Source organism: Triturus cristatus, chromosome 3_2 (assembly GCF_964204655.1).
Source record: "Triturus cristatus chromosome 3_2, aTriCri1.1, whole genome shotgun sequence".
NCBI classification, from domain to species: Eukaryota; Metazoa; Chordata; class Amphibia; order Caudata; family Salamandridae; genus Triturus; species Triturus cristatus.
The window spans coordinates 1,212,770,714-1,212,798,434 of NC_140584.1; the positions used below are offsets into that span (position 1 = coordinate 1,212,770,714).

Genomic DNA, 27,721 nt, shown 5'->3' on the forward strand with positions numbered 1-27,721 from the left:
AACAAACAATGCGAAATCCTCTGTAGCTAACCATTTCCAGGAAAGTGGTCATAATATAAGCCAACTCAAATTCATGGTTCTAGAAACGGTGAACAAAACTGAAGGAAGAGACAACCATAAAACATTATTAAAACGAGAAAATCATTGGATTCGTCTACTAAATTCCATGAAACCTCATGGGATGAATGATCGCATGGAATTTACGTGTTATCTCTGACTGGAATTGCCTACTTGATATTATATTATTTTACCAATCATTCAACAAATGTTTATTGTTATCCCAAATAATTTCTAACACCCTGTATGATTCATGTACTGTACTATTTCTGTATATAGTTCGCTGTATGAAATCAGGTTGCTCACTTGATTACATTGTGGCATTTAGAATCATAACTCATCTAAAACACACGAACTTCTAGATCCATAAACCTTTGCTCGACTCTCACCTCTTGTCATTACCTTCCCTGACACATAACATTTAAGTCCTATTTCAATCTCTACACTCCCTATACATTCACAGACGTTCTGACATCATCCGTATGGAACACCCATTCAGCCACGAACACCGAAGGGAAGCTAGGAGAGTGTTTGGCTACCGATAAACGGACATCACCCATGAAACTTTTTCAAATACGTGAACCGCATCATGCCGAGTCACTAGTAAGTACCCAGCGAAATACTTAGTTAACCGGGCGCACCACGCCGACTTACTAGCAAGCACCCATTACGAGAATTCAGCGAATTGGGCGCATTTATTAATCAGCACACACATAACTGCACCCGTCTCTTGAATACTATCCACACAATTCAAAGAATCAGGGAACATGAAACACCGGAACAAGTCAGAAAACAGGATGTTCACATAATCCATACTATCACATAAATACTGAAACACGCTAGGGATCGACAATAAACAGAGAGAGATACAAACGTTTCCCATATACTGCACGTATTCATCTAGACTATAATGTACGTAGACTGTTTGAGTTTTTACAATGACACAGATTGTATAAGGGATACATTTTGTTTATTCTGTTCTAGATAAACCCCGGACGAAGGCTATATGTTGAAGCCGAAATGCATTGGGATATGTGAGACACGTGGGATACGTGAGACACGTAGAACTTGTTAATTACTGCATCTTTGTTTGATAAGATTAACTAAAAAAACGTCGTGATGAAATAAACGAAAGTTCAATTCAATTTAAAACAGTGTAACTTTATTGAAAAATACAGAAAATCAACGTTATTTGATTTAATAAAGAAAAACATTCATTCATTTAACCAGTGCCCAGGGGACACACCCTAAGTTCAGGGTTTGCTATACCAGGATTATTAGAAGTTTGCCATCCTGCCATTAAAGAAAAGATAATCGTACAGTCTGCCACATATTATCAGGTGACTTACACGTTCCCATTACTTGTGTCAAGTAGATTTCAAACATATGCTGCACAAGCAATGTATAAAGGAAACAACGGTCTTGATGTAACAGGTTGAGCAGTTCTATTATCTTTTTGTTTAGCTTTACCCTCCTAGTGAACCCAAAACTGAAGGCCAAATACACCCCTTTATGAGACTATTCTTGGGATAGCGGAGTTGATGTCAGCCGTCACTTCATAGGTATTACAACAGGAGTCATTTGTTGCGGTTATTAGGGGGCATATGTATCAAATACTGTATTTGTGATGCTCAAATAGCGATTTTATGAGAATCGCAAAACGAGATGCAATTAAAAATTCGCAAATATTTTGCGATTCCTTGGTATTCCTTAATTGCGACTCGCAAATTGCGAGTCGCAATTAAGGAATGGCTTCCCATTCATTCCTATCGGCCTACAGGCCTATAAGAATGAATGGGAAGACATTCGCAAATTGCGAGTACCCATTAAGTATTTGCAAATTGCGAATGCAATTTCAAGGGTGCAAGGGTGTCATAAGGACAACCTGATGTACCCCTGAAATAAGCATGTGTGCAAATGTGGCACACATACAGGCACTAAGTGCCTGTATGTGCGCCACATGGCACTTTGAAAATGCCAATAAGCGCATTTTTAAAAGAAATCGCAAATTACCACCAACCTGAAGTTGGTGGTAATTTGCGATTTCTTAAGGAGAAATCGCACAACTTGGGTGCTTTTTACATCGCATTTAAGGAATCGCAATTTGTGATTCCTTAAATACTTTCGCAAAATAGGGAATCGCAAATTTTGTGATTCCCTATTTTGCGAGGGCCTTTTGGGATGATACATCCCAAAAAGCTTTTTCCCGTTCGCAAACGGGCCGATTCTGAGAATCGGTTTGTTTGCGAACGGGAAATTGGCTTCATACATATGCCCCTACATCTGCAGTACCTTTACATCACAGTTTACATCAGAAGTGCAAACTTTGCAGGTAAGTATAATTTTGGTCTTATATCTAAATGTATGTGTGTGTAAAAATATCTGTATATAAATATACATAAATACAAATTTTATTTTAATTAAAAATACATAAATATTAAACTAAAAATATTATCTTACATATAAATTATTATTACTTTTCATTTAATGGTATGTATTTCTATTTGATTTTATGTAAAGTCATTTTAAGCAACACAACCCTGAAAACTACCACTATGCGCACATTCCTGAACTCTAAATACTACTCACTACCCCTAAACGCTAACAATCCTTGAACCTTAAAAACGCATCACTATCTGTAAACACTACCTATTTGTGAATTCTAAAAAACCCTTGCTTCCCCTATATAAACTCCTCTGTACATTGCACTTCCCTGAACTCTAAAGGCCCTTACAACCTCTCCCAAAAACATGAAAAACTTCAAACTGTGTATAGACATTTTACATTATATTTTTGAGATATTAAAATAAATGTATATTCAAAATATTAAAAGGTATAATTTAATAATAACAATATACGTAAATGATAATGTCATTTATGTATAACGTTATTTCTTAAGCAAAAAACAATTAATTTGATTTTACTTGTATTGTTTTAGGTAAAAATACATATGTTTTAAGTACCTATATATACACACTTAATATACATATCAATCTTTATACGTGGATACACACAAACATATATTGTTACTTAAAACAGTAATGAAGTAACTACCTGCGAAGTAAAATAAGGAAAACTTACTTGCTAAGTAAAGACTGCTGATTTGAGGCTTGTGGCGTAATCACTCCTGCTAAGTACAGATAGCACACCAAAGCCGAGCAGCCCAAGACTTACGCAGGGAGGTGATGTGGGGTTAGAGACTCAGAGCTGAAAAGAATATCCAACACTAGTCGATAATTCAGAGTCCAGGCAGTGCTGGTGGTTCTCATAAAAGGAAAAGAACTTTACTTTGAACGGGCAACACAATACAGTGTATAACCTGAGGGCACTACAGTTCTTTACTAATAACTCGGATGGCTTGGGAGGCAGCCTAGTCAGCTCCTCTAGGGCAGGTATCACATGGCAGTGCAGAGTAGACATTGGCCCTTTCAGAGGATAGGGTTAGTGGGGGCTTGTTGGGGGGGCTGAGGGGGGCAGCTGCCTCCTTCCCAAGAGTTGAAGAATTCTTAGTCCCCAAAGCAATCGTTTCCCACGCGCACAGCACCTTTCAGCCCCCTTCGTGGTTGTCAGTGTGATACCGGCTAGGCCTGTCGAAGGGAAGTAGAAGCAGAGCTGCTCCATGCGGTGGGCACCCTTGCATGGCTCACCATGCAGAGATCACCTTGATTATGCCCCTGTGTGTCTCTATGGTCGACATCAAGTGTGCTTGCTCGTGCCCAGCCAGGTGAACAGCTCCAGTACCACTGGTGAAGATGCCAAGCTCAGATCATGCCGCTTGTGGTCCAGTGACTGCCTTGTCCCCTGGCTCTTCCCTAGTCCCCTGCCTCTTACCTAGTCCCCTGGCTCTTCCCTAGTCCCCCTGCCTCTTCCCTAGTCCCCCTGCCTCTTACCTAGTCCCCCTGCCTCTTACCTAGTCCCCCTGCCTCTTACCTAGTCCCCCTGCCTCTTACCTAGTCCCCCTGCCTCTTACCTAGTCCCCCTGCCTCTTACCTAGTCCCCCTGCCTCTTACCTAGTCCCCCTGCCTCTTACCTAGTCCCCCTGCCTCTTACCTAGTCCCCCTGCCTCTACCCTAGTCCCCCTGCCTCTACCCTAGTCCCCCTGCCTCTACCCTAGTCCCCCTGCCTCTACCCTAGTCCCCCTGCCTCTACCCTAGTCCCCCTGCCTCTACCCTAGTCCCCCTGCCTCTACCCTAGTCCCCTGCCTCTACCCTAGTCCCAAAAAACTAGCCCCCTGAGCTATGAGTCCACACTGGGTTGCAGCAGAGCTGGATAACTGTTGATGAAGGTCTTCTGTGACAGGGGAGGGGTAAAGGTGGAAAGCAGCCTCCCTTCCTTTCATAGCACTTCCTCTGACACTCAGGCTTGAAGTTGAATTTGCCAAATGCATCGACAATACTATTAGTGCTTTGCACTTCCTGAGCTCAGGTTCTTAGGCTGGAAAGCCAGTGAGGATGGCTGTGAAATCTTGCGAGTGCCTGCTGTGGTACTGTAAAATTCGGAACCATGTCGGTGGCATGTCCCACCATGCCAATTTTGGTATCAGCGAACCGCAAATGAGTAACGCGGTATGTATGAGTGTTTTCGTCATGTTTCTCTAATGAACTCACTGTGCATACGATACCACATACTGAACTCTTTGGGTTCCATTTTAGTACAGTAGCCATTTTGTGGTTGCCCTCACATAGGCTGCGCTCTAAGGCCATGTTTAGGCCTAAAGGGCACGTACACCTTCTGTGACTTCTCTCTGACCTGTGCAAGCCGACTCCGCTGCCCGAGGTCGATCCTGTCCGGCCGGTTCCTTTCTTGCGGCCTAATGTGATTAGCATCAGGGCTCGACCCATCATAAAGCCCCTGTTCGCACACGATCCCTGACTAAACTATTTTCACACCTGACTCTGGTTCCTACTGTATGGCTTGTTTTACGAGCAGGAGGTGCCCGTTTTATTGGGGTCTGCTGTTATCTGATGAGGGTTCTGAGCCTCGCTGGGTACAATGACTGTATGCTTAATGAACTGAAATGTGGGATTTTCATTATGGCTCTGCTGTTCCTTTGAAACTAAAATATGTGAATGACCACTTGTAAAACAGGAGCGGTGTTGCCCCCAAAGCGTAATTTTGTGTATATAAGTAAAGACTGGTTTTTGGTTCAGGAGCAGTCTCCTGAGAACATACATCGTGGTGTACTTCTCAGATACCTGTGATTGGTCTGCAGCCAATAAAATACGATCTTTGATTTCACCTAGAAGACTGTGTTTCTGTGGGTCTGAAACAGGAAGAATCCGAAGTCTTAGGGTGTGTTCCCCTGCACCGCTGGGTTCTAAAACCCGGTACTTCAGTTGGCGCCCAACTCGGGGCGATTTCAGTGGTAACGGTCCAAGCCAGAGGTTCATGAGGAGCTCCGTGTGGAAATTCTGGAGGAAGGCCGCCACTCCATCGACCCCTGCATGTCGACGTGGTCCGAAAGTCTTTTCTGCGAGGTTCTCCGCGTCCCGACGGCTACGAAGGACTGCTGCCCAGATTAAACGCCCTGTTTTGGACCCTTGACGATTTGGTAGAGCGAAACGATTGAGAGAGTCTTCTGGTGAAGTCATCGATACCTCAGTTAAGTATAAGTGGAGCGTCTCCCAGTTTGTTTGGTATCCTTCGGGATTTTGGTATCCTTCGGGATCGCTTTGATTTGGGTCTTGCAAGTGCCAAAGCCAGAGGACTCGTGTATTCACGAGACTATCGTATTCGATAATCCTTTGAAGTTTGAAACTAGACTAGTGAGCAAAGATGCCTGGTTCTAGTATATTTGGAAATTTGTTTTGTTTTGGTTGTAAAAGGAACTCCCGATTGGAGGATTCGTGTCAGGTGCCTCCAATTGGAACTCCAACTTATGAGCTGTATGTGAAACATGGCGTGGGCCCCATTACGTATAATGAAGTATGGGTCCGATACACCAGAAAGGATGGTGTTTTAAAATGGCCCCAAAATGGTAGTTTCGACACAGAGATCCTAGATAATTTAGAAGTTAAATTGTTCAAGAAGAAAGCCCGGCCGGCGATGTTTGATTCTTTCCGCCTATGGCGAAAGGAAGCTAAACAAAAAGAAATTAAATTAGCAAAGAAACATAAAAGAGAGAGAGGTATGTCGATCATGCAAGCAGCATTGCAGTTTAAGGATAATGAAGAGGACCGAATGGATGAGCAGTTGCATAGGCAACGCAAACTAGTCATTGATAAATGTTACCCAGTGTTGCCACCCCTTCAACAAGATGAGTCAAAAGAGAAAGAGAAAGATTCCCTAATGTCCCATTTGCTAAGTTCGCCACCCCCTTATGCGCAAAATGCTACAGCGCCTCCACAGCCCGTAAATGTGCAGCCTCCAGCTAATGCGCAGCAAGCTTTCCCGCAGCCGCCAGCTCCTCCTCAGCCGGCTCCTGTCCTGGTAGCACAGCCTTCCCAAGGGCCGCCGATTTTGCTACCTACCACTTCTGCGCCCCCTGCGACTTTACCTAGCACATCAGCTGCCTCTCTTGGTGCCCTACCTGCTGCTACCCCTGTATCTGTATCTGCACCCGTTTTCCTTCCCTCTGTTTTTCCCCCGGTTCTTGCCTCAACTTCTCCTTCTGCAAGACAACGAATAGCTAGTGCAGTCACTAGTCTTATATCACCCCTCTTTGGGTCATCTACTACGACCCCTGGTCCACAACGTAAGCAGTTACGTAGTCAAATACCTGGTTCTAGAGAGAAAGAAGAACTGGACCGCATGGCACGTAGATGGATTGTTTATCCTTCTAGATATGATGTAGAATCTGTTGTTAATGTTTTTCATCAGTCGGAAGCGCCACAACAGCGGTACGTTTTTGAGAAAATGTGTGAAATCCTATGTGAGGAATTGGAAGATAATGATTTAGACTCCAGTCCGCAAGAGTTGTGTCAAGTGCGATTTGAATTTGGAAAAGGTACGATTGTGGGTTCTGATGTTGAGAAAGCAGTTGCGACACTGCTGTCTTTCAGGAATGGGGATTGTCAGCAATCGTTGTTTGGACAGGAATTCCCTGAAGGGAAACAGGTAAAAGCGCGACAATATCCGATGCGTGAGGTTCCTCCAGTTTGGAGACTGGGTGATGCGAATGCTAATCCACCTGTTCTGCCACATTTTCAGCGTGTTTGGGTACATGTTCCCTGGAAACGATCTGAAGTTTTATCCCTTAAACAGACTCTGCCCCCCGTAAGAACCCTGCAGGATTTTATAAGGAGTTATCGCAGACTGCAGAATCGTGTGTCATGAACCTGGCTGACATAGATATGTTGTTCGGAAATGTTGTTCCACAGCCTTTGTGGGGACTGATTCGTAATGCAGATCATGCTGCAGAACTAGGTGACACATGGGCTAATATCATTAATGTGGACAATGGACAGGTCGGTGGTGCCAAGCCTGAGCCCGTGGTAGCAGAACTCCCTGGTAGAATAATTAATTATATGAAAACTTTAATGCCCGCAATACGTGTAAATTGGGATAAATTATCTGCATGCAAACAGAAGAAAGATGAAACAGTGTCCGATTTCTTCACCAGGTTTGAAGAAACATTTATCGACCACAGTGGTCAAGACATGAGTACAGAAGGGGGCCAACGATTAGTTGTTGATAAATTTGTGCATAATTTGCTTCCAGAGTTGTGTAAGAAATTAAAAGATTCGGAGAGTTCTTGGGCCGTTTCCTCTTCAGCGCAAATACTGGCTACTGCTCAGTATTATGAAAATAGGGATAAAGATGAGAAGGATAGAGCAGAGAAGAAAACGAAAGAGTTGAAAACAAAGGTTCTTTTACAGCAGGCTTATCCGCCACGTGCAGGTCAGAATAATTATAGGCAAACCCAGGGTATCTATCAGCAACCCCAACAGTTCCAGAATAATCAGCAAATGTATGGGTATTATCAACCACGTGTCCCTATCGGTCCCAATCAATGTTCATATTGCAAGGAGGAGGGTCACTTTAAAAATAATTGTCTTAGATTGTTGCAGCGCACAAATAATGCTTATGGCGCAAGAGGTAGAGGTGGCCAGCAAGCCCCAAGAGGTAGAGGGCGTGGAAATGTTCCTGTTAGACCTGTCAGCCCTTTGGGTGGTCCCTCCTCATCATTATTTATTTTGTCCCACTTTTGCCTCAAACCCTGTTAGTATTTTTCCTTTTTGGGAACCACCAGACTTTTTAGTATTGATGCAGATTCAGGGAGCCATTTTATCTACCCCTGGAACTTCTGTCTGAGGGCCTGGAGCACAAAATGGTGGCCACCTGTGACATCATCAGAACCCACTGGAACCTACTAGAACCTTCTGCAACCCTGTGACAGTTGGAGGCGGTTTGGAATGTTGGGAAGCTAAGCCAGGGTTGACAGTTTGAGCGGGCAGTTGGCACCTGACTGGTGAAGAGAGAGCAGCAGAAACCTGAAGGAGGAAGGAGTGAGGCAGCAGGGGTGGAAACTTGTGCCTGGAGTGGGGTCCATAAACCCACCCTTGATACTAGTCCCTACTGACTGAGCCCAGCCTGGAGCCCTGTGTGGGACAAAGCAAGAAAAACCATCTTAAGGACCTGGACAACAGGCCTGAAGTAAAGAAATGCAAGAATCTGACCTGTTTATTGGTTTCCCTGGAGTCCGACGTCGAGAAGCCTGAGACCTGGAGCCCGAGGTGGAGAAGCGGCGCTGACTGGAAAGCAGACGTCGTACCCGGAGCCGCCAGAGGTCGGGAGAGGGCGCCGACGGAGGTCGTGGAGAGTACCAGAGGTCGTGGAGGAAGTCACCCGAGGTCGAGTGTGCGGCGTCGACGGGGGAGTGAAGTCCGCCCTCCGGAGTCGCCGGAGACCGAGGTGAATCGTGCCGGAGGTCGGGAGTGGAGATCGCACTCCGGAGTCGCCGGAGCCTGAAGAGAATCGTGCCGGAGGTCGGGAGTGGAGGTCGCACTCCGGAGTCGCCGGAACCTGAGGAAAGGAGCACCGGAGATCGGGAGTGGAGTTCGCACTCCGGAGCCGTCGGAAGTCGACATCGAGCCAAGATTGCCCGACGTCATCGAACAGGAGGTCGACATCGAGCCGAGGCCGCCGACATCGAACCGGAACCGCCTCACGGCGTCGACACGACTCCAGCGGCGTCGGAACTTCATAAGAAGGGCAGTAAGTGGAATAGAGGGCGCCTAAGGCCCTGTGAAGCCCTAAAAGACTATCCTAGGGGCTAGAGAGGTGCTGGAACCAGCTTGATTGTGCCAGGGGTAAGCTGAGACTAATACAGAGGGGTTGTGAAGTGTGGGAGAGCCAGATCTCTAGATTCCCCCTTGATCTACCTCAGTTTAGGCCTCAGCCTTGTCCAAGCCAGGGAGTATACCCCTCAGGCCATCCAAATCTCTACAAGCTGGGATTGGGTCAAATCATCCCATAGTACCTCAGGAATGTGAACTGATTTACAAGTGTAACTGTTGGCTTTTATTATTTATTGAGAGCACTGTATTTATTGTATTTATTCTATTTATTGCCTCACAGTATTTATTGTTTCACAATATTTATTGTCATACAGTATTTATTGCCTCATAATATTTAATTGCCTGTAATGTAATGCACTTATATTTATGCCTGGATTATTTATGATCTACCTTATTTATTGAATCGTTAAGACAGTATTTATTTGACCTACCCTTTCCACAGAAAAAGCCTTGTGTACTGTGATTGTCTTATTATTTATTTAATCAGCAACTAAGAGAAAAGAAGATAAAGAGATATATTTTCAGTATAATTTTTAAGGTGTAGTGTCGTTTTTGGAACGGATGCACGCATGGTTATTGTGTGGGTATAGCGTATGCTTAACACGGTGCCTGACCCCTGACCACTCGAGCCAAGCTACCACAGTGTATGTCTAGGAAAAGACCCCATTACCACCAACCTCTTCCGGTGTGGGAGTGGGGTATTTTTCTAACAGTTCCCCAGAACGCGCGACCTCTTCCGCCTCAAAATACGATGAATAGTTTTGATCAGCAAGCCAATGCGACTGGCAAGACAGCGCAGTACTATAATAATGATTACTATGCAGAAGATGATAATACGGAAGGGAATGATTACTAGGACAGCCATAGACAGAGAGAGGGAGTTGTTTCAGTGCCAGTGGATCAGAGCGGACCGTATGTTAAGGTGACTACAGCGGGTATAACAGAGCCCTTTCTGCTGGATACTAACATTATTGGTGTTCAGCGGCGGGATAGAGCTGTGCCTACGTATACTCGACAATAACCGTGGGTAGTCCATAGGCCTACACCTGGAGTTTTCTCAAAGCGGCCTTCCTAATTGTGAGTTTTTGTTTTTCTAAATTTACTCTGGTGGTGGGAGGAGGTATTATATAAGGTACCCCCCTGCATAGCTTCTGCAAATAACTGTCCTCTGACCTGAGTGGGCAAGATGGAGTTTGTACTGGAGAATTTAGAAACCTATACTGTGGCCCAACTCAGGGAGTTTTGTCAGCGGGAGGGGGTGTATTGTCCCCCAGGAGCAAAGAAAGGTGCACTCCAAACCAGCTTGAGGGCTTGGGGGGAGGCACGACGAGAAAGCAAGGCTGAGGAGGAGGACAGGGATAGAGAGCCCGACAGTGAGGGAGCTGGTTTGTACCAACCTGAGGTGGGGAACCTAGTAGCGGGGCCCAGAACCATTTCCAGGAAGGGCAGCAGTGCCTCTAGTGGTGGCTTATCTGAAGTGGAGTTAACAGACCGGAGGGAGAAAAGACAGCTCACATGGGACTTAGCAAGGCTGGAGAAAGAGAAGGAGGAACAGAGGATGGCTCACGAGTTAAGGCTGAAAGAGATAGATCTTCAGATCCTAAGAGTCGGGGCACACACTGTTCCTAATGGTGGCAGCAAAGACCAAGAAATCACCAGGGAACCCAAACCCTACCTGCCAAAGGACATAGTAGCTAGCTATGGAGCGGGTGACGATATCGCCAAGTGGCTAGCGGCCTATGAGGTCTCGTTAAGGGCCCATGGGGTTCCAGAGAAGTACTGGGGAGGGGGATTGTACAGGTACATGCCTCCAGCTGGTAGGGATGCTTTATTGGCCCTAGAAGAGGATGAGCAGACCCACTACCCCACCATGAAAGTGGCGCTCATAAGAAAGTTTGGACTAACACCCGAAAAGTACAGACAGAAGTTCCGGGGTAGTCACAAACTGGGCACACAGAATTGGGTGGACTTCCTGGACTATGCAAAGAAGGCACTAGAGGGTTGGATTCAGGGCAGTGAAGTGAGGAACTACGAGGGGTTGTTTGATTTAGTACTGAAGGAACACCTGCTCGAAAAATGTTTCCCTGAACTGCGTCAACACCTGGTGGATAGCAAGCTGACCAATCCCCGGAAGCTTGCTGAGGAGGCGGACATTTGGGCTAGTACCCGGGTGTCCACAAGGGGGACTGGAGGGGATACTCAAAAGGCCGGACAGGGCGCCCCCCAGAAGAAAGAGGGAGGGGAAAAGAAAAAGGAGTTCTCCAAAGGCCCCCAAAATAACTTCCAAGGGAAGGGAACAGGATTCACCCCTAGGGCTAACCCACCCAGAAACCCTAATCCTGGCCAGAGTCAGCAGCCAAGGGTTGTCCATTGCTTCGAGTGCGGTGGCGTTGGACACTATAAGGGAGATGCGAAGTGCCCAAAACGACCACCCCCTCCCATTGGAGGAAAGACCCCCGGAGTAGCTAGTGCAGTGCTCGGGGAGGAGATGCCCTTAATTAAGGGAAGGGAGTGGGCGGGTGTCACTTTAGTGTCCCTGGGAGAACGGGAGATGGTTCCTAAGATCCAGGTGCCCGCAAATACTGTAAAGTATGGGCAGTGGGTCACCATCAACGGCCAAAGAGGGGAGGCTCTGAGAGACACAGGAGCCAGTATGACTATGGTGCGTAGCCAACTGGTGTCTCCAGAGCAGGTAATTCCCGATGTACTCCACCCAGCCGCGATGGCTGACGGCAGAACAGGCCACTATCCGGTGGCCGAGGTTCCCTTTGAATGGGAGGGGGTTGCAGGTTCACTTCGAGTTGCCGTAAGCCCTGCCGTGCCAGTCGATTGTCTACTGGGGAATGACATGGAGCACAATGCTTGGAAGGAGGTGGAATACCGGACTCATACTGAGATGCTGGGTACACCTGACTGGGCCTGTGTGAGCACAGGGTCCGCGACTACCCGGAGAGGGAGTTCGTTTCGGCTGGAGCCTGGAACAAAGGCCCAGCCAGCTGCCAGTCAAGGGAAGAACCGAGGACAGGAGGAGCCTGCCTCGGCATCCGCCCCCCGTAGGAAGGATAGGCCACCGGAGGTGGTGGACCAGGAGTCTGCGGGGGGGGATGTCACCGAACTGGAGGACCTACCCATCCCGGCCGAGTGGCACGTGGAGGGAGGCCCGTCCAGGGAGGAATTCTGCCAGGGCCAGAGGGAGTGCCCTACCCTTGAGGGGCTGAGGCGTCAGGCCGCAGCCCAGGCAGCAGGGAACGTTGAAGGGAACTACAGTGTTTACTGGGAGGATGGCCTCCTCTACAGTGAACCCAAGGCACCCCTACATGGATCGTCACGAGCCTTGGTAGTCCCTCAACGTTATCGAGCCTTCCTTCTGGAGTTGGCTCACGAGATCCCCTTGGCAGGACACCTGGGGCAAGACAAGACCTTCGCCCGTCTTGTCCCACACTTTTATTGGCCTCAAATGAAAGTGTCGTCAGATACCTACTGCCGGACATGTGTGACTTGCCAAGCCAGTGGGAAAACAGGGGTGAAGCTGAAAGCTCCCCTGGAACCACTTCCTGTCGTTAGCACCCCCTTTGAAAGGGTGGGCATCGACATTGTGGGTCCGTTAGATCCACCTACTACAGCTGGTCACAGGTTTATCCTGGTTCTGGTGGATCATGCCACACGGTACCCAGAGGCAATACCTCTGAGGACCATAACAGCACCTGTTGTGGCTAGGGCCCTGATGGGAATCTTTACCCGAGTGGGTTTTCCCAAGGAAAATGTGTCCGACAGGGGGACCAACTTCATGTCAGCGTACATGCGGGCCATGTGGAAGGAGTGTGGAGTGACCTACCGGTTCACAACTCCTTACCACCCCCAGACCAATGGTCTGGTGGAGAGGTTTAACAAAACCTTGAAAGGCATGATCAGAAGTCTGCCTGAAAGCCTGCGGAGGAAATGGGACATCCTCCTACCCTGTCTACTCTTTTCTTACAGGGAAGTGCCACAGAAGGGAGTGGGCTTCAGCCCCTTCGAGCTTTTGTATGGGCACCCTGTACGTGGACCTCTCAACCTGGTGAGAGACGGATGGGAAAGAACTCCCAGAAAGCTTCCCCAGGACGTGGTGAGCTACATGCTGGCCTTCCGGAGCCAAATGGCTAAGTTGTGGAAGCAAGCTTCTGACAACTTGGAGGCCAGCCAAGCAGTAATGAAGGCGTGGTATGACCACAACGCTCACCCGGTGGAGTTGGAGCCTGGCCAGAAGGCGTGGGTGATCGAACCGGGAGAGCTTAGCGCCCTCCAGGATCGCTGGTCAGGACCCTTTGAGGTGTTGGAGAAGAAGGGTAAGGCTACCTACTTGGTGGATCTTAAAACCCCTCGTCAGCCCCTACGGGTGCTGCATGCCAACCGCCTTAAACCCCACCACGAGAGGCCCGAAGTCATCTTGATGATGGTGACTGACGGAGCAGAGGACGTGGAAAGCGAGCCTCTCCCCGATTTGTTTGTGTCTCAAGAGAAGGATGGGTCGGTGGAGGGAGTGATTCTCTCCCCATCTCTAACTCCTGAACAACAGGAGGACTGCCGCCAGGTCCTGGGGCAGTACTCTTCGTTGTTCTCCCTTGTCCCGGGTAGGACTCACCTGTGCGTCCATGACGTGGACACAGGAGACAGCCCACCTGTGAAGTCCAAGATCTACCGGATGTCAGACGAGGTGAAGGCCAGCATTCACAGTGAAGTCACTAAGATGCTGGAGCTAGGAGTGATCGAACCTTCTAGCAGCCCCTGGTCCAGTCCGGTGGTACTAGTACCAAAAGCCGCACCACCGGGTGGCCAACCGGAACTGAGGTTCTGTGTGGACTACCGGGGACTGAATTCAGTAACCAAAACTGATGCTCATCCGATCCCAAGGGCGGATGAATTGATTGACCGGCTGGGAGCTGCCCAATATCTAAGTACCTTTGACCTTACTTCTGGGTACTGGCAGATCTCTTTGACTGATGGAGCAAGGGAAAGGTCAGCCTTCTCCACGCCCAATGGCCACTACCAGTTCTGTGTGATGCCCTTTGGGCTCAAGAACGCACCTGCCACGTTTCAGCGCCTGGTAAACCAGATCCTCACCGGAATGGAGAGTTTCTCTGCTGCTTATCTGGATGACATAGCCGTCTTCAGTAACAGCTGGGAGGATCACTTGCGTCACCTGCAAGCTGTTCTCCAGGCCCTGAGACAAGCTGGATTGACGATCAAGGCCAGCAAGTGCCAGATCGGGCAGGGGTCGGTAGTGTACCTTGGACACTTGGTGGGTAGGGGAGCGGTGCAACCCCTCCAGGCGAAGATCGAGGCCATCATGGCCTGGGAACCCCCCAAGACACAGACTGAGGTCCGAGCTTTTCTGGGCCTCACGGGATACTACCGCCGCTTCGTGAAGGGGTACGGTACCATCGTAGCCCCCCTCACGGAGCTCACGTCCAAGAAACAACCTCGACGGGTAGTCTGGACGGAGGCTTGTCAGCAGGCCTTTGTGAAGCTGAAGCAAGCAATGTGCGAGGCCCCGGTCTTAAGGGCCCCAGACTTTTCCAAGGAGTTCATTGTCCAGACGGATGCATCAGAACATGGCATTGGGGCAGTGTTATCGCAACTCAATGAAGAGGGTCTGGATCAACCCGTGGTCTTCCTATCCCGGAGACTACTTCCCAGGGAACAGAAGTGGAGTGCAATAGAGCGTGAAGCCTTTGCAGTGGTATGGGCTCTGAAGAAGTTGCGGCCATACCTGTTTGGCTCGCACTTCCTGGTTCAGACCGACCACAGACCCCTTCGTTGGCTGATGCAGATGAAGGGGGAGAATCCAAAGTTGTTGAGGTGGTCTATCTCCCTACAGGGAATGGACTTTCAGGTGGAACATCGGCCTGGAGTGGACCACGCCAATGCAGACGGTCTCTCAAGGTATTTCCGCCTTAGTGATGAGAACTCCCAAGGGGTTGGGTAGCTCTCCCCACTTTCAGCTGGGGGGGGACGCGTGTTAGACCTGTCAGCCCTTTGGGTGGTCCCTCCTCATCATTATTTATTTTGTCCCACTTTTGCCTCAAACCCTGTTAGTATTTTTCCTTTTTGGGAACCACCAGACTTTTTAGTATTGATGCAGATTCAGGGAGCCATTTTATCTACCCCTGGAACTTCTGTCTGAGGGCCTGGAGCACACAATGGTGGCCACCTGTGACATCATCAGAACCCACTGGAACCTACTAGAACCTTCTGCAACATTCTGGAACCCTGTGACAGTTGGAGGCGGTTTGGAATGTTGGGAAGCTAAGCCAGGGTTGACAGTTGGAGCGGGCAGTTGGCACCTGACTGGTGAAGAGAGAGCAGCAGAAACCTGAAGGAGGAAGGAGTGAGGCAGCAGGGGTGGAAACTTGTGCCTGGAGTGGGGTCCATAAACCCACCCTTGATACTAGTCCCTACTGACTGAGCCCAGCCTGGAGCCCTGTGTGGGACAAAGCAAGAAAAACCATCTTAAGGACCTGGACAGCAGGAACAGGCCTTAGAAGTAAAGAAAAGCAAGAATCTGACCTGTTTATTGGTTTCCCTGGAGTCCGACGTCGAGAAGCCTGAGACCTGGAGCCCGAGGTGGAGAAGCGGCGCTGACTGGAAAGCAGACGTCGTACCCGGAGCCGCCAGAGGTCGAGAGAGGGCGCCGACGGAGGTCGTGGAGAGTACCAGAGGTCGTGGAGGAAGTCACCCGAGGTCGAGTGTGCGGCGTTGACAGGGGAGTGAAGTCCGCCCTCCGGAGTCGCCGGAGACCGAGGTGAATCGTGCCGGAGGTCGGGAGTGGAGATCGCACTCCGGAGTCGCCGGAGCCTGAAGAGAATCGTGCCGGAGGTCGGGAGTGGAGGTCGCACTCCGGAGTCGCCGGAACCTGAGGAAAGGAGCACCGGAGGTCGGGAGTGGAGTTCGCACTCCGGAGCCGTCGGAAGTCGACATCGAGCCAAGATTGCCCGACGTCATCGAACAGGAGGTCGACATCGAGCCGAGGCCGCCGACATCGAACCGGAGCCGTCGGAAGTCGACATCGAGCCAAGACTGCCCGACGTCATTGAACCGGAGGTCGACATCGAGCCGGAACCGCCTATCAACGTCGTCAAGAACTGACACTGCGCCGAGGCCGCCGACATCGAACCGGAACCGCCTCACGGCGTCGACACGACTCCAGCGGCGTCGGAACTTCATAAGAAGGGCAGTAAGTGGAATAGAGGGCGCCTAAGGCCCTGTGAAGCCCTAAAAGACTATCCTAGGGGCTAGAGAGGTGCTAGAACCAGCTTGATTGTGCCAGGGGTGAGCTGAGACTAATACAGAGGGGTTGTGAAGTGTGGGAAAGCCAGATCTCTAGATTCCCCCTTGATCTACCTCAGTTTAGGCCTCAGCCTTGTCCAAGCCAGGGAGTATACCCCTCAGGCCATCCAAATCTCTACAAGCTGGGATTGGGTCAAATCATCCCATAGTACCTCAGGAATGTGAACTGATTTACAAGTGTAACTGTTGGCTTTTATTATTTATTGAGAGCACTGTATTTATTGTATTTATTCTATTTATTGCCTCACAGTATTTATTGTTTCACAATATTTATTGTCATACAGTATTTATTGCCTCATAATATTTAATTGCCCGTAATGTAATGCACTTATATTTATGCCTTGATTATTTATGATCTACCTTATTTATTGAATCGTTAAGACAGTATTTATTTGACCTACCCTTTCCACAGAAAAAGCCTTGTGTACTGTGATTGTCTTATTATTTATTTAATCAGCAACTAAGAGAAAAGAAGATAAAGAGATATATTTTCAGTATAATTTTTAAGGTGTAGTGTCGTTTTTGGAACGGATGCACGCATGGTTATTGTGTGGGTATAGCGTATGCTTAACACGGTGCCTGACCCCTGACCACTCGAGCCAAGCTACCACAGTGTATGTCTAGGAAAAGACCCCATTACCACCAACCTCTTCCGGTGTGGGAGTGGGGTATTTTTCTAACAGTTCCCCAGAACGCGCGACCTCTTCCGCCTCAAAATACGATGAATAGTTTTGATCAGCAAGCCAATGCGACTGGCAAGACAGCGCAGTACTATAATAATGATTACTATGCAGAAGATGATAATACGGAAGGGAATGATTACTAGGACAGCCATAGACAGAGAGAGGGAGTTGTTTCAGTGCCAGTGGATCAGAGCGGACCGTATGTTAAGGTGACTACAGCGGGTATAACAGAGCCCTTTCTGCTGGATACTGGTGCTGCAAAGAGTTCTATTATGCGCTCAAAACTCCCTGGCGCGCCTTTGTCTGGCGAAATGAATGTTTCCGTAGGTTTTTCTGGCGTCCCGGTTAGGAACCCGATCTCAAGTCCTATGGCCCTTTCTGTTGGACCTTGTGAGCTGAAAGCACCCCTCATCCTAACGACAGGATGTAATGAAAACTTGTTAGGATTGGACCTGTTGAAGAGATTACATGCGACATTATATTGTTCCCCCTCAGGAGTACAACTTACGCTGGGTAAGGAAGTGATTTCTCCCATGTATTTGTCAAAGAATGAACTACCAGCTGAATTGTCGTCTCTTCCTGATGCCCTTTGGGCCACCGGCCCTAATGATGTGGGCCTTTTGGAAATACCGCCGTATGTTGTCACTTTAAAAGCCAATGTTAAATTGCCCCGCATTCCCCAGTACAAGATCTCTAAGGAAGGTGAAAAAGCGTTGTTAGCAATTATCTATGATTTAGTTGAGAGGGATGTCATTGAAGAGACAAGAGGCAACGTTTGTAATAGTCCGGTTCTGCCAGTTTTAAAACGAACTGACCCTTCTCAGCCACCTGTTTACAGATTTGTGATTGATCTTAGAGAGGTTAATAAGATTGTTGTGCCACAGTTTCCAGTTGTCCCTGATATAACTGCCTTGTTAACTATGATTCCAGCCTCCGCTGCTTGGTTCTCAGTAATTGATTTAAAGAATGCTTTCTTTAGTATCCCGATTGCAGAGGAGAGCAGGGATATTTTTGGCTTTTGTTTAGGAGGTCGAAGCTTCCGTTTTAAACGCGCTCCACAGGGCTACTGTGAAAGCCCATCAATATACAGTCAGGCTTTAAAAGCACAGCTTAATGCCCTGGTTTTACCTAAAGGTGCTACCCTTATCCAGTATGTTGACGATTTGCTAATCGCCGCTGATACTGAGGAGATTTATAAAGGAGCTACATTATCATTGTTGCGTCATCTGTCTACCTTCCATCACAAAGTGTCTCTCTCTAAGCTGCAATATTGACGACAAGAAGTGACCTATTTAGGTCATCTCTTCTCGAAGGAGGGAAGGTAGCTGACCCCAGAAAGAATCCAAGCCATTGCACAATTAAGTGTGCCGAGGACAAAGAGAGAAGTGCGTGCTTTCTTGGGCATTACTTCATACTGTAGGCACTGGATCCCGAGTTTTTCTTTATTGGCAAAACCATTGCTAGCATTAACATATAAAGATATACCGAATCCTGTCCCATGGTCTGAGGAGTGTCAGAAAAGTTTTGTGGAATTACGCAAGGCATTGTGTTCCGCTCCTGTGTTGGGTACCCCCGACTATAGTAAGCCTTTTACCTTGTATGTTTATGAAAGGGACGGTTGTGCATTGTCAGTACTGACACAGCCTTTTGGAGACAGACCGCGCCCATGCGCGTATTTTTCATCGACTTTGGACCCTGTAGCGAGGGCATTGCCAAGTTGTTTAAGAGCTACAGCGGCAGCAGCTGCGTCTATTCGACAGTCTGCTGGACTAGTGATGAATAACACATTGTAATGGTTCCTCATGCAGTGGACACATTGTTAAACAGGACCAAGACACAGCATTTAACTAATGCTCGATTGTCAAGTTACGAGTTGACGCTGCTAGCAAGTCATGTGCACATAAAGAGGTGCAATACGTTGAATCCAGCCACATTATTGCCAATTTCAGCAGACACAGATGAGGTTGAACAGCATGATTGTCTGTTCAGAACAGAAGAAGAAACAAAAGGGAGAGTGGATCTTAAAGATACTCCCCTGGTTGAATGTGATGGTACCTTATGGGTGGATGGTTCATGCTTCAAGCTTCCGAACGGTGATACGACTGCTGCGTATGCGGTCACGACTCTGCACACGATTGTTGAAACTGCACGCATACCACATAATTCAGCCCAAGCAGCAGAATTAATTGCACTCACAAGAGCATGCGTGTTGTCAAAAGGAATGAAAGTGAACATATATACTGACAGTCAGTACGCTTTTGGTGTGGCCCATAGTTTTGGGCGTTTGTGGAAAGAACGTGGGTTCCTGACTTCGCATGGAGCTAAGATTCAGAATGGTCAGTTAGTGAATGATCTCCTTGAGTCGCTGACCTTGCCATCACAAGTTGCGATTGTGAAATGCAGCGCACACAAGAAGGTTACCGATGATGTTGGGCGTGGTAATGCATTTGCTGACGAAACCGCAAAAGAAACAGCAAAAGATGTGACAACCCGAATGTATGTTGCAGGCCCTGCAAGATGGGTTGGTGATGTTGGAATGTGTGAAGACACGATAGAGAGTGTGAAGTCCCTTCAAGCTGAAGCCACAGAGAAAGAATTGAGTGTGTGGAAAGAGAGTAAGGGTAAATTAGATGAAAACGGTTGTTGGATTGACTTGTCAGAACACCGGCGATGGTGGTTACCTGATGCATATGTGCTTCCAGTGGTTACGATGGCGCATGGAATGGCACATATCAGTGTGAAAGGGATTTGTAAGTTGTTGGCTCCAGTATGGCAGAATGCTGGAATCCCTAAATGTGCAGAAAATGTAGTCAAAAATTGCATGGTATGTCTGAAATACAATCCTGGTAGGGGAACCCCAACTCCACCTGGTCATTTTGCGCCTCCATCATATCCTTTTGAAGTTCTGCAACTAGACTTCATCCACATGGAAAGATGCAACAATTTGAAATATGTACTGGTTGTTGTTTGTGCTTTTTCAAGATGGATAGAAGCATATCCCCTAAAAGACAATACTGCCTTATCCACAGCTAAAGCCCTTGTCAAAGAATTTTTCCCTAGGTTCGGAATGCCAAGGATGGTATGGAGTGATAATGGGAGTGAATTTGTAGGTCGAGTGATGAAAGATGTGTGTGAGGGACTAGGCATTAAGCAGAAGTTCCACACTGCAAATCACCCCCAATCAGCTGGATTAGTAGAGTGCTACAATGGCACCTTGAAGCTTAAGTTGGCCAAAATTCAGGCGAGCGCCGGTCTTAAATGGCCTGACGCTCTGCCCTTAGCACTCCTATCAACAAGAATGACTGTGCATTCGCGAGTGGGACTTAGTCCATATGAGATTGTGTTTGGCCGTCCGGCCAATGTTTGGGGAGTGCCAAGGCCGACAAAATTCAGTGAAATCGAATATCCAGTACTGCTTGATTACCTGTATGAATTGACGGCTAAATTGCGTGTCTTACACCAACAGGTTCACGATACTCTGCCCCAGGCCTCTGAAGCTCCAGGACACCCTATTAATCCTGGAACGTGGGTGCTAGTTAAAAAATTTCAACGTACAAAGAATGGTGAGCCCCGTTGGATCGGCCCCCACCTAGTCCTGCTATCGACAAGATCAGCTGTTCGAGTGAAAGGGAAAAAGAATTGGATACACGGCATACATTGCAAGAGGATCCCTTTGCCCCTACCGTATGATCGGTGGGTCCAGGAGAGGATCGCTGACTCCGAGCCTGAGACTGTGCCTCGTTTTGTGCCTTTTAGCGATGCACGTGTAAAGGGAACAATCACAGAACAAGAAAGTGACGACATTCTGCAAGAAGCTATATCGCCATCAAACCGATTGGATACCACAGAGCCTGAACTCTTGTTTCAAGACCAGACAGTACCTGGGAAAAACAGGTATAATTTGAGGCCAAGGGCTATGGACAAATAAAAATTATTTTTCTTTGATATTTTCAAAAGTACAGCTCTCTCTCATCTGAGAAACTTTTTGACTTTTTGTTTTTCGAACCACCATCCGGGTTCAGCTGCAGGGTCGCGGTGCCAAGACTTTGGGGTACAAGCCGAAGACGTTAGGTCTACGGTTCTGGTTGGTCTAGGGCGTTCCCTGAACTAACAGGTGTACTCCTTAGCAGAAGATACTCACCCGCCGCGAGCAGCACGATTAGAGGATGGAGTTTCTCAGGATGGAGAGGCCCACCGAGGAAATAAATTTCAAGAGCAGAATATGTAAAATAATGAATAGCAAATGTTTTGTAGTATTATGTCTGTTTGTACTATCTAGCATAATGATGTTTTCTGTAGGTTGTGTATTATGGATGTATGACGTTACAACGCATGCTTTTACACCGCATGCCGTTACAACGCATTTTTTACACCGCAAGATCTGTTACAACGCCAGCCTTTACAACGCATGCTTTTACAACGACGTACACTAGATGGAGTGCTGACATTAGAAATGTATAATTTACTATTCTAACTCCAGTCCACGTTGCAGTAGGGAAGGTGTTTGGATAGTAAAACTACACTATTTCTAATGTTAGCACGCCATCTAGTGCATTTCGTTGTAATAGCATGCGTTGTAATGGCATGCGTTGTAACAGATTTTGCGTTGTAATAGTTTCGTTGTAATGGTAGTGCGGTGTAAAAGTTGCGTTGTAAAGGTTGTTCACCGTGTATTATTGTCTTTCCAAGTGTCATTTGCACCCACTGTACAGCCCACACCTCTTCCTACTGTTTTCCAACACTCTTTCCACCCTCTGCCAGAACACGAACAAGCTAGACGTGCCGAATTTGTAAACAATTCGTTCATTCAACTCCTGCACCAGCACCAACTAGTTATGAACACAACGAACTGCTGGGTGTGTGGTTTGATGCCGCATACCATTAATAAGGGCATCCCATATCTAGTACTACCGTTTAGCTATAATGGTTCATCATGGGCATTCCAGACCATGTTTCTTTTTGCGCTTGAGACCTATTCCCTGCGACCACCGCGTTCCACTAGACCTAACTCAAACAATAAAGCCTTAATGAAAGGAGTTGCAGATATGAGTAGAGATATCGATGCATATACATCCATTCCCAAGGATGAGTTGCGAGCTTATATAGGTTGGAACGCGACTGGGTATAGCATCAGTTTGGGTGAAAAACAGCGCAAAAGTTCATCTCCGATTTGGGTCGTACCCCACATAGATCGGTGCGGTCTACAAGGTAATGGTCAGAATCCAAGAGCTCAACTAGGGAAGAGTAACTGTACTGGAACATACACTTTTCCATCACAGTTTTCCCCTGCGTTCTTGGCTGCCAAGGGTACATACTTTGTCTGCAATGATCGAGCATATACATGGTTGGCCCATGATTTCTCGGGCACGTGCTATGTTGCGAATTTGCTACCGCCAACGTTTACTGCCGCCTCTGATTATCACAAGACCAGAGTTGTGAGAGGCGTTGTTAGTAAGGAAGATACTGCCGGTCAGGAAGCGGGAGACTTTTTCCTGGGTTTCCTGCCGTTTTGGGGACCAATGGTCAATAATCGGAACCTGAGACAACTGACCCGTGTAGTTGAATCCACTGTTAATGTAACGGCCGGTGCCCTTGGTAACTTGACAGCTGAGCTTCAAGCGGATCGCCTGATGACGTTGCAGAACCGTATGGTTCTAGACGTTATCCTTGCAGACCGTGGTGGGGTATGCAAGGTCATCCAATCGAGCTGTTGTATTTTCATACCAGATAACGCTCCGACAGTCTAACAGGCCATTTCCAAACTACATAAGATTTCCGAATCCATTCATGTGGATAAAGGAGATTGGTCAATGATGGGGTGGTTCTGGGGACTGATATCAGCTTGGGGATGGAAGATTCTAATAGTCATTGGAATGATTTTAGCCATTCTTTTCCTGTTCTGTTTATGTATACAGTGTGCCCCTGTAATATGTAGCCTCTGTGTTACATCATGTGTAAGGAAACCTGTATCAAAGGACGAGCTAAGCAATAGGATGATGCTACAGCAACATCTCCATGACTTTATGAATATAGACCTGGATTCAGACTAGTATAGTTCTTGCCTATGTAAGGGCAAAAGGAGGGTCTGTGGTACTGTAAAATTTGGAACCATGTCGGTGGCATGTCCCACCATGCCAATTTTGGTATCAGCGAACCGCAAATGAGTAACGCGGTATGTATGAGTGTTTTCGTCATGTTTCTCTAATGAACTCACTGTGCATACGATACCACATACTGAACTCTTTGGGTTCCATTTTAGTACAGTAGCCATTTTGTGGTTGCCCTCACATAGGCTGCGCTCTAAGGCCATGTTTAGGCCTAAAGGACACGTACACCTTCTGTGACTTCTCTCTGACCTGTGCAAGCCGACTCCGCTGCCCGAGGTCGATCCTGTCCGGCCGGTTCCTTTCTCGCGGCCTAATGCGATTAGCATCAGGGCTCGACCCATCATAAAGCCCCTGTTCGCACACGATCCCTGACTAAACTGTTTTCACACCTGACTCTGGTTCCTACTTTATGGCTTGTTTTACGAGCAGGAGGTGCCCGTTTTATTGGGGTCTGCTGTTATCTGATGAGGGTTCTGAGCCTCGCTGGGTACAATGACTGTATGCTTAATGAACTGAAATGTGGGATTGTCATTATGGCTCTGCTGTTCCTTTGAAACTAAAATATGTGAATGACCACTTGTAAAACAGGGGCGGTGTTGCCCCCAAAGCGTAATTTTGTGTATATAAGTAAAGACTGGTTTTTGGTTCAGGAGCAGTCTCCTGAGAACATACATCGTGGTGTACTTCTCGGATACCTGTGATTGGTCTGCAGCCAATAAAATACGATCTTTGATTTCACCTAGAAGACTCTGTGTTTCTGTGGGCCTGAAACAGGAAGAATCCGAAGTCTTAGGGTGTGTTCCCCTGCACCGCTGGGTTCTAAAACCCGGTACTTCACTGCAGCTGTGGACACTCATCTTAAGTGCACGCTGGGGGATCCCTTTCAGATTTACCTTTCGCTGAGTGACACAGGCTTTCCTCGAGTCACAGTGGCAGCTTCAGTTCGTCCTGCCACGGCTCCTTCACTTGACCCTCTGCTAGATGGCATCGTCCTCTTGCAAGAGCACGTTCAATGCCCTTCCAAGCAGCTGGCCAGCTTCTTCCCTCATGGCAGGACCCAATGCGGCTTCTCTTAGCCCGCCTGGTGAACTCCCAGGTTTCTGGTTCTGAATATGGCATGGAGCGTTGGTGGTACATACCTCAACCCTGAACCGACGAGTTTCTCAGTCACCACTGATGGGACCCTCAATTCAGGGAGCGGAATACTGGCCCACTGCCTGGATGTTTCTGCCCGTTTTTAAACTAAAGTTGCAGGCAGTGTCAATGCCCGTCAAGAGTCAGTTTCAGGCAGCTCCTGTCTTTTGCTTTTTCGGCCCAGACTGATTCAGCCATTGTCCTCATCGTCTCATGTCATGGGAGAGCCAAAGCAGGGGCACCAAAGAGGAAGGCACTGCCCCATTTTCTACCTGCTGATATGTGCTGGTTGCCCTTCCGGGGCACAAGGGATCAGGAATAGGGCTGGGGAACTTCCCTATACTTAAGAAGGACCACCCGTGTCCTTTCCTCCACACTCTAGAGTGTGATCCACTGTAAAGGGCCTTAGAAATGTCCAGAGTCTCAAGCTCTACAAGGGGAGTGAGTTGGTGAATGAATTAGTAGAGGTGCTTGGAGTTCTCATCAGGGGGAAGAAAGTGCTATATAAATGCTACAATCAAATCTAGATTGCTGAATAACACCAGCGTAGCATCTAGACAGTGTTTCCATAAACACACTTGCTTGCAGTGAATTAGAACCCCCGCCTTCTAATCTGGGGAACCCTCCAGGGGTGTGGGGGCGTCATCTGTGAGTATTCTCATTGGAAAGGCTTGTTTTAGTTATTAGTTTGGTAAGGCGCAGATATGGGCAGAGCTGCATCTGGGCAGTTTATGCAGAAACTGCAAATTAAGCCGCGTTGATCCATACAAGCAACTTAAAACCAGCCAGCTCTGAAAGCGCGGAGATTGAAAGGGAGTTGCTTTCAGTTTGTGAGACCTGCAGATTGAACATCAAGACTACACCTACATCTGGGCCACTCTGAAAGGCCTCGCACCACCCTCATCGTTGCTTCTACACTCGTCATTCTTTGTACATTGTATTTATTTAACCATTGGAAACGCATCACTACATTTTAATTTATTTCTGCTAAAAGTAATGTACAAAGTGTTTACCCTTTGTTCTCTGCTCCTGTCATTCTACACAAGCGGTGATACATCTTGCAAAAGTAGTTACACTTTACTCTGTGCACCTGTTATTCTACGTAGGGGGTGATGGGTCTTCTAAAAGTGCACAGCAGCATGGTTACACTTTACTCTCTGCTCCTGTCATTCTATGCAGGGGGTGATGTGTCTTGTAAAATTACAGGACAGCATGTTTACACTTTACTCTCTGCTCCTGTCATTCTATGCAGGGGGTGATGTGTCTTGTAAAATTACAGGACAGCATGTTTACACTTTACTCTCTGCTCCTGTCATTCTACGCATGGGGTGATGTGTCTTGTAAAATTACAGGACAGCAGGTTTACACTTTACTCTCTGCTCCTGTCATTCTACGCAGGGGGTGATGTGTCTTGTAAAATTACAGGACAGCAGGTTTACACTTTACTCTCTGCTCCTGTCATTCTACGCAGGGGGTAATGTGTCTTGTAAAATTACAGGACAGCATGTTTACACTTTACTCTCTGCTCCTGTCATTCTACGCAGGGGGTGATGTGTCTTGTAAAATTACAGTACAGCATGTTTACACTTTACTCTCTGCTCCTGTCATTGTACGCATGGGGTGATGTGTCTTGTAAAATTACAGGACAGCATGTTTACACTTTACTCTCTGCTCCTGTCATTCTATGCAGGGGGTAATGTGTCTTGTAAAATTACAGGACAGCAAGTTTACACTTTACTCTCTGCTCCTGTCATTCTACGCAGGGGGTGATGTGTCTTGTAAAAGAACAGGACAGCATGTTTACACTTTACTCTCTGCTCCTGTCATTCTACACAGGGGGTTGCACTTTGGTACATGCTCCTGTCATTCTGTACAGGCAGGTGATGCATCATTTAAACATAGAGGACAGAATATTTACACTTTACTTCCAGCTCTTATCCTGTTCATAATGGGACAAAATAACCATGAACATATTTATTGTAAACACGACAACACGTCTGCCTGACCTGTGCTGAAATAATCATCGCTTCCCCTCGGGCCAATGCCTTGAGGTATCCTCCGATACGAGCTCCCCTTACTTTTCGTGCAGAATAGAGCATCAGAGTGGGCAACCACACCGCCTGTCGATGAAAGACAAAAACAGTTAGATGTAATTTCACACGAAGCAATAAATGTGGCCGTTCATTTCTTGTCATTCAGTAAAGAAATGCTTTTTTCCCTTTAGGAAGTAAACTTAAATCACACTCTGAAGCACTTCGTAAATATTGATCAGGAAGTGCTGCATTGCTTCACATTAAGTGCCGCAGCTGTTCGGTCCAGCAGAGACTTCCACGGTGGTACACAAATCCTAGTTGGGTCGCAGTGTGACATCCACAGCTACAACACTAGCTCAGGCCAGATCCCTCACTGAGTGACTGAAGGCCACGTGGACAGGACAGTCTCATTGGTTATAAATTTTGCATTAAAGAACCTTCCACAAAGCAATGATCTGCATTCCTGATACTCGCACTGAAAGCAATTTTACTAAATACCCAGTGATGTGAAGCAACAACTGCGTCACCTCAGAGAGCCATCAGCAGAATCCCAGAATGCCAAGCACAGAGTTGTCCTGAGATTACGACTGAGGAACATATACATTGAAAACCATCACGTCATATTACGTCAATGACTCTTATAACGCACATTCTCACTTCTGTAAGAGTAACCTGGAGTGAAGGTGGAACAATATCTGAACAGGGTCTCCCTGGTGCACCTTACGGAGAACTATGGAAGCAGAAATGGTGCTGGCTAATCTAAAGCAGCTAACCCGAAACACCGAAAGTTAGACATTAGATGTATATTATCTGGAGGCTCTTTCCAGTGCCATGCCACAAGACAAGAGAAAGATCTACCTCCTGTTCCTGATCGGAAGATAGGTTGTGGTTGGACACGAGCCAGGAATAGCAACCTGAACCTCGGCTGGATTGCTGGAGCTGGGTCTGCTATGAAGATAGAGCTCTCTACACAAAATGTCTGCGCTATGAACGGCACACCAATAAAAGGCTTTCTTAATGGGAAGGGATGCCGATGTTAAACTGTTTGGCGGTTATGCCCTGAAGATTGACTGAGAAGGATCTAAAAGATTATTCTCCTCTAGGTACCTACAAACCATTTCCCCTCTCTTTCTCCCCTCCTC

At 47.4% G+C, this 27,721-nt stretch overlaps 1 protein-coding gene across 3 annotated transcripts in view; it reads right to left on the reverse strand.

The window, feature by feature from the left end:
• Positions 1-27,721, reverse strand: part of LOC146859471 (uncharacterized) — a 90,080-nt gene that overhangs the window by 49,381 nt on the left and 12,978 nt on the right. For all 3 annotated transcript variants that reach the window (XM_085650200.1, XM_085650201.1, XM_085650202.1), the window contains one exon: positions 26,553-26,666. In XM_085650200.1, coding sequence (XP_085506326.1) covers positions 26,553-26,666 — 114 coding nt within the window. The remainder of the gene's footprint in view (positions 1-26,552; positions 26,667-27,721) is intronic.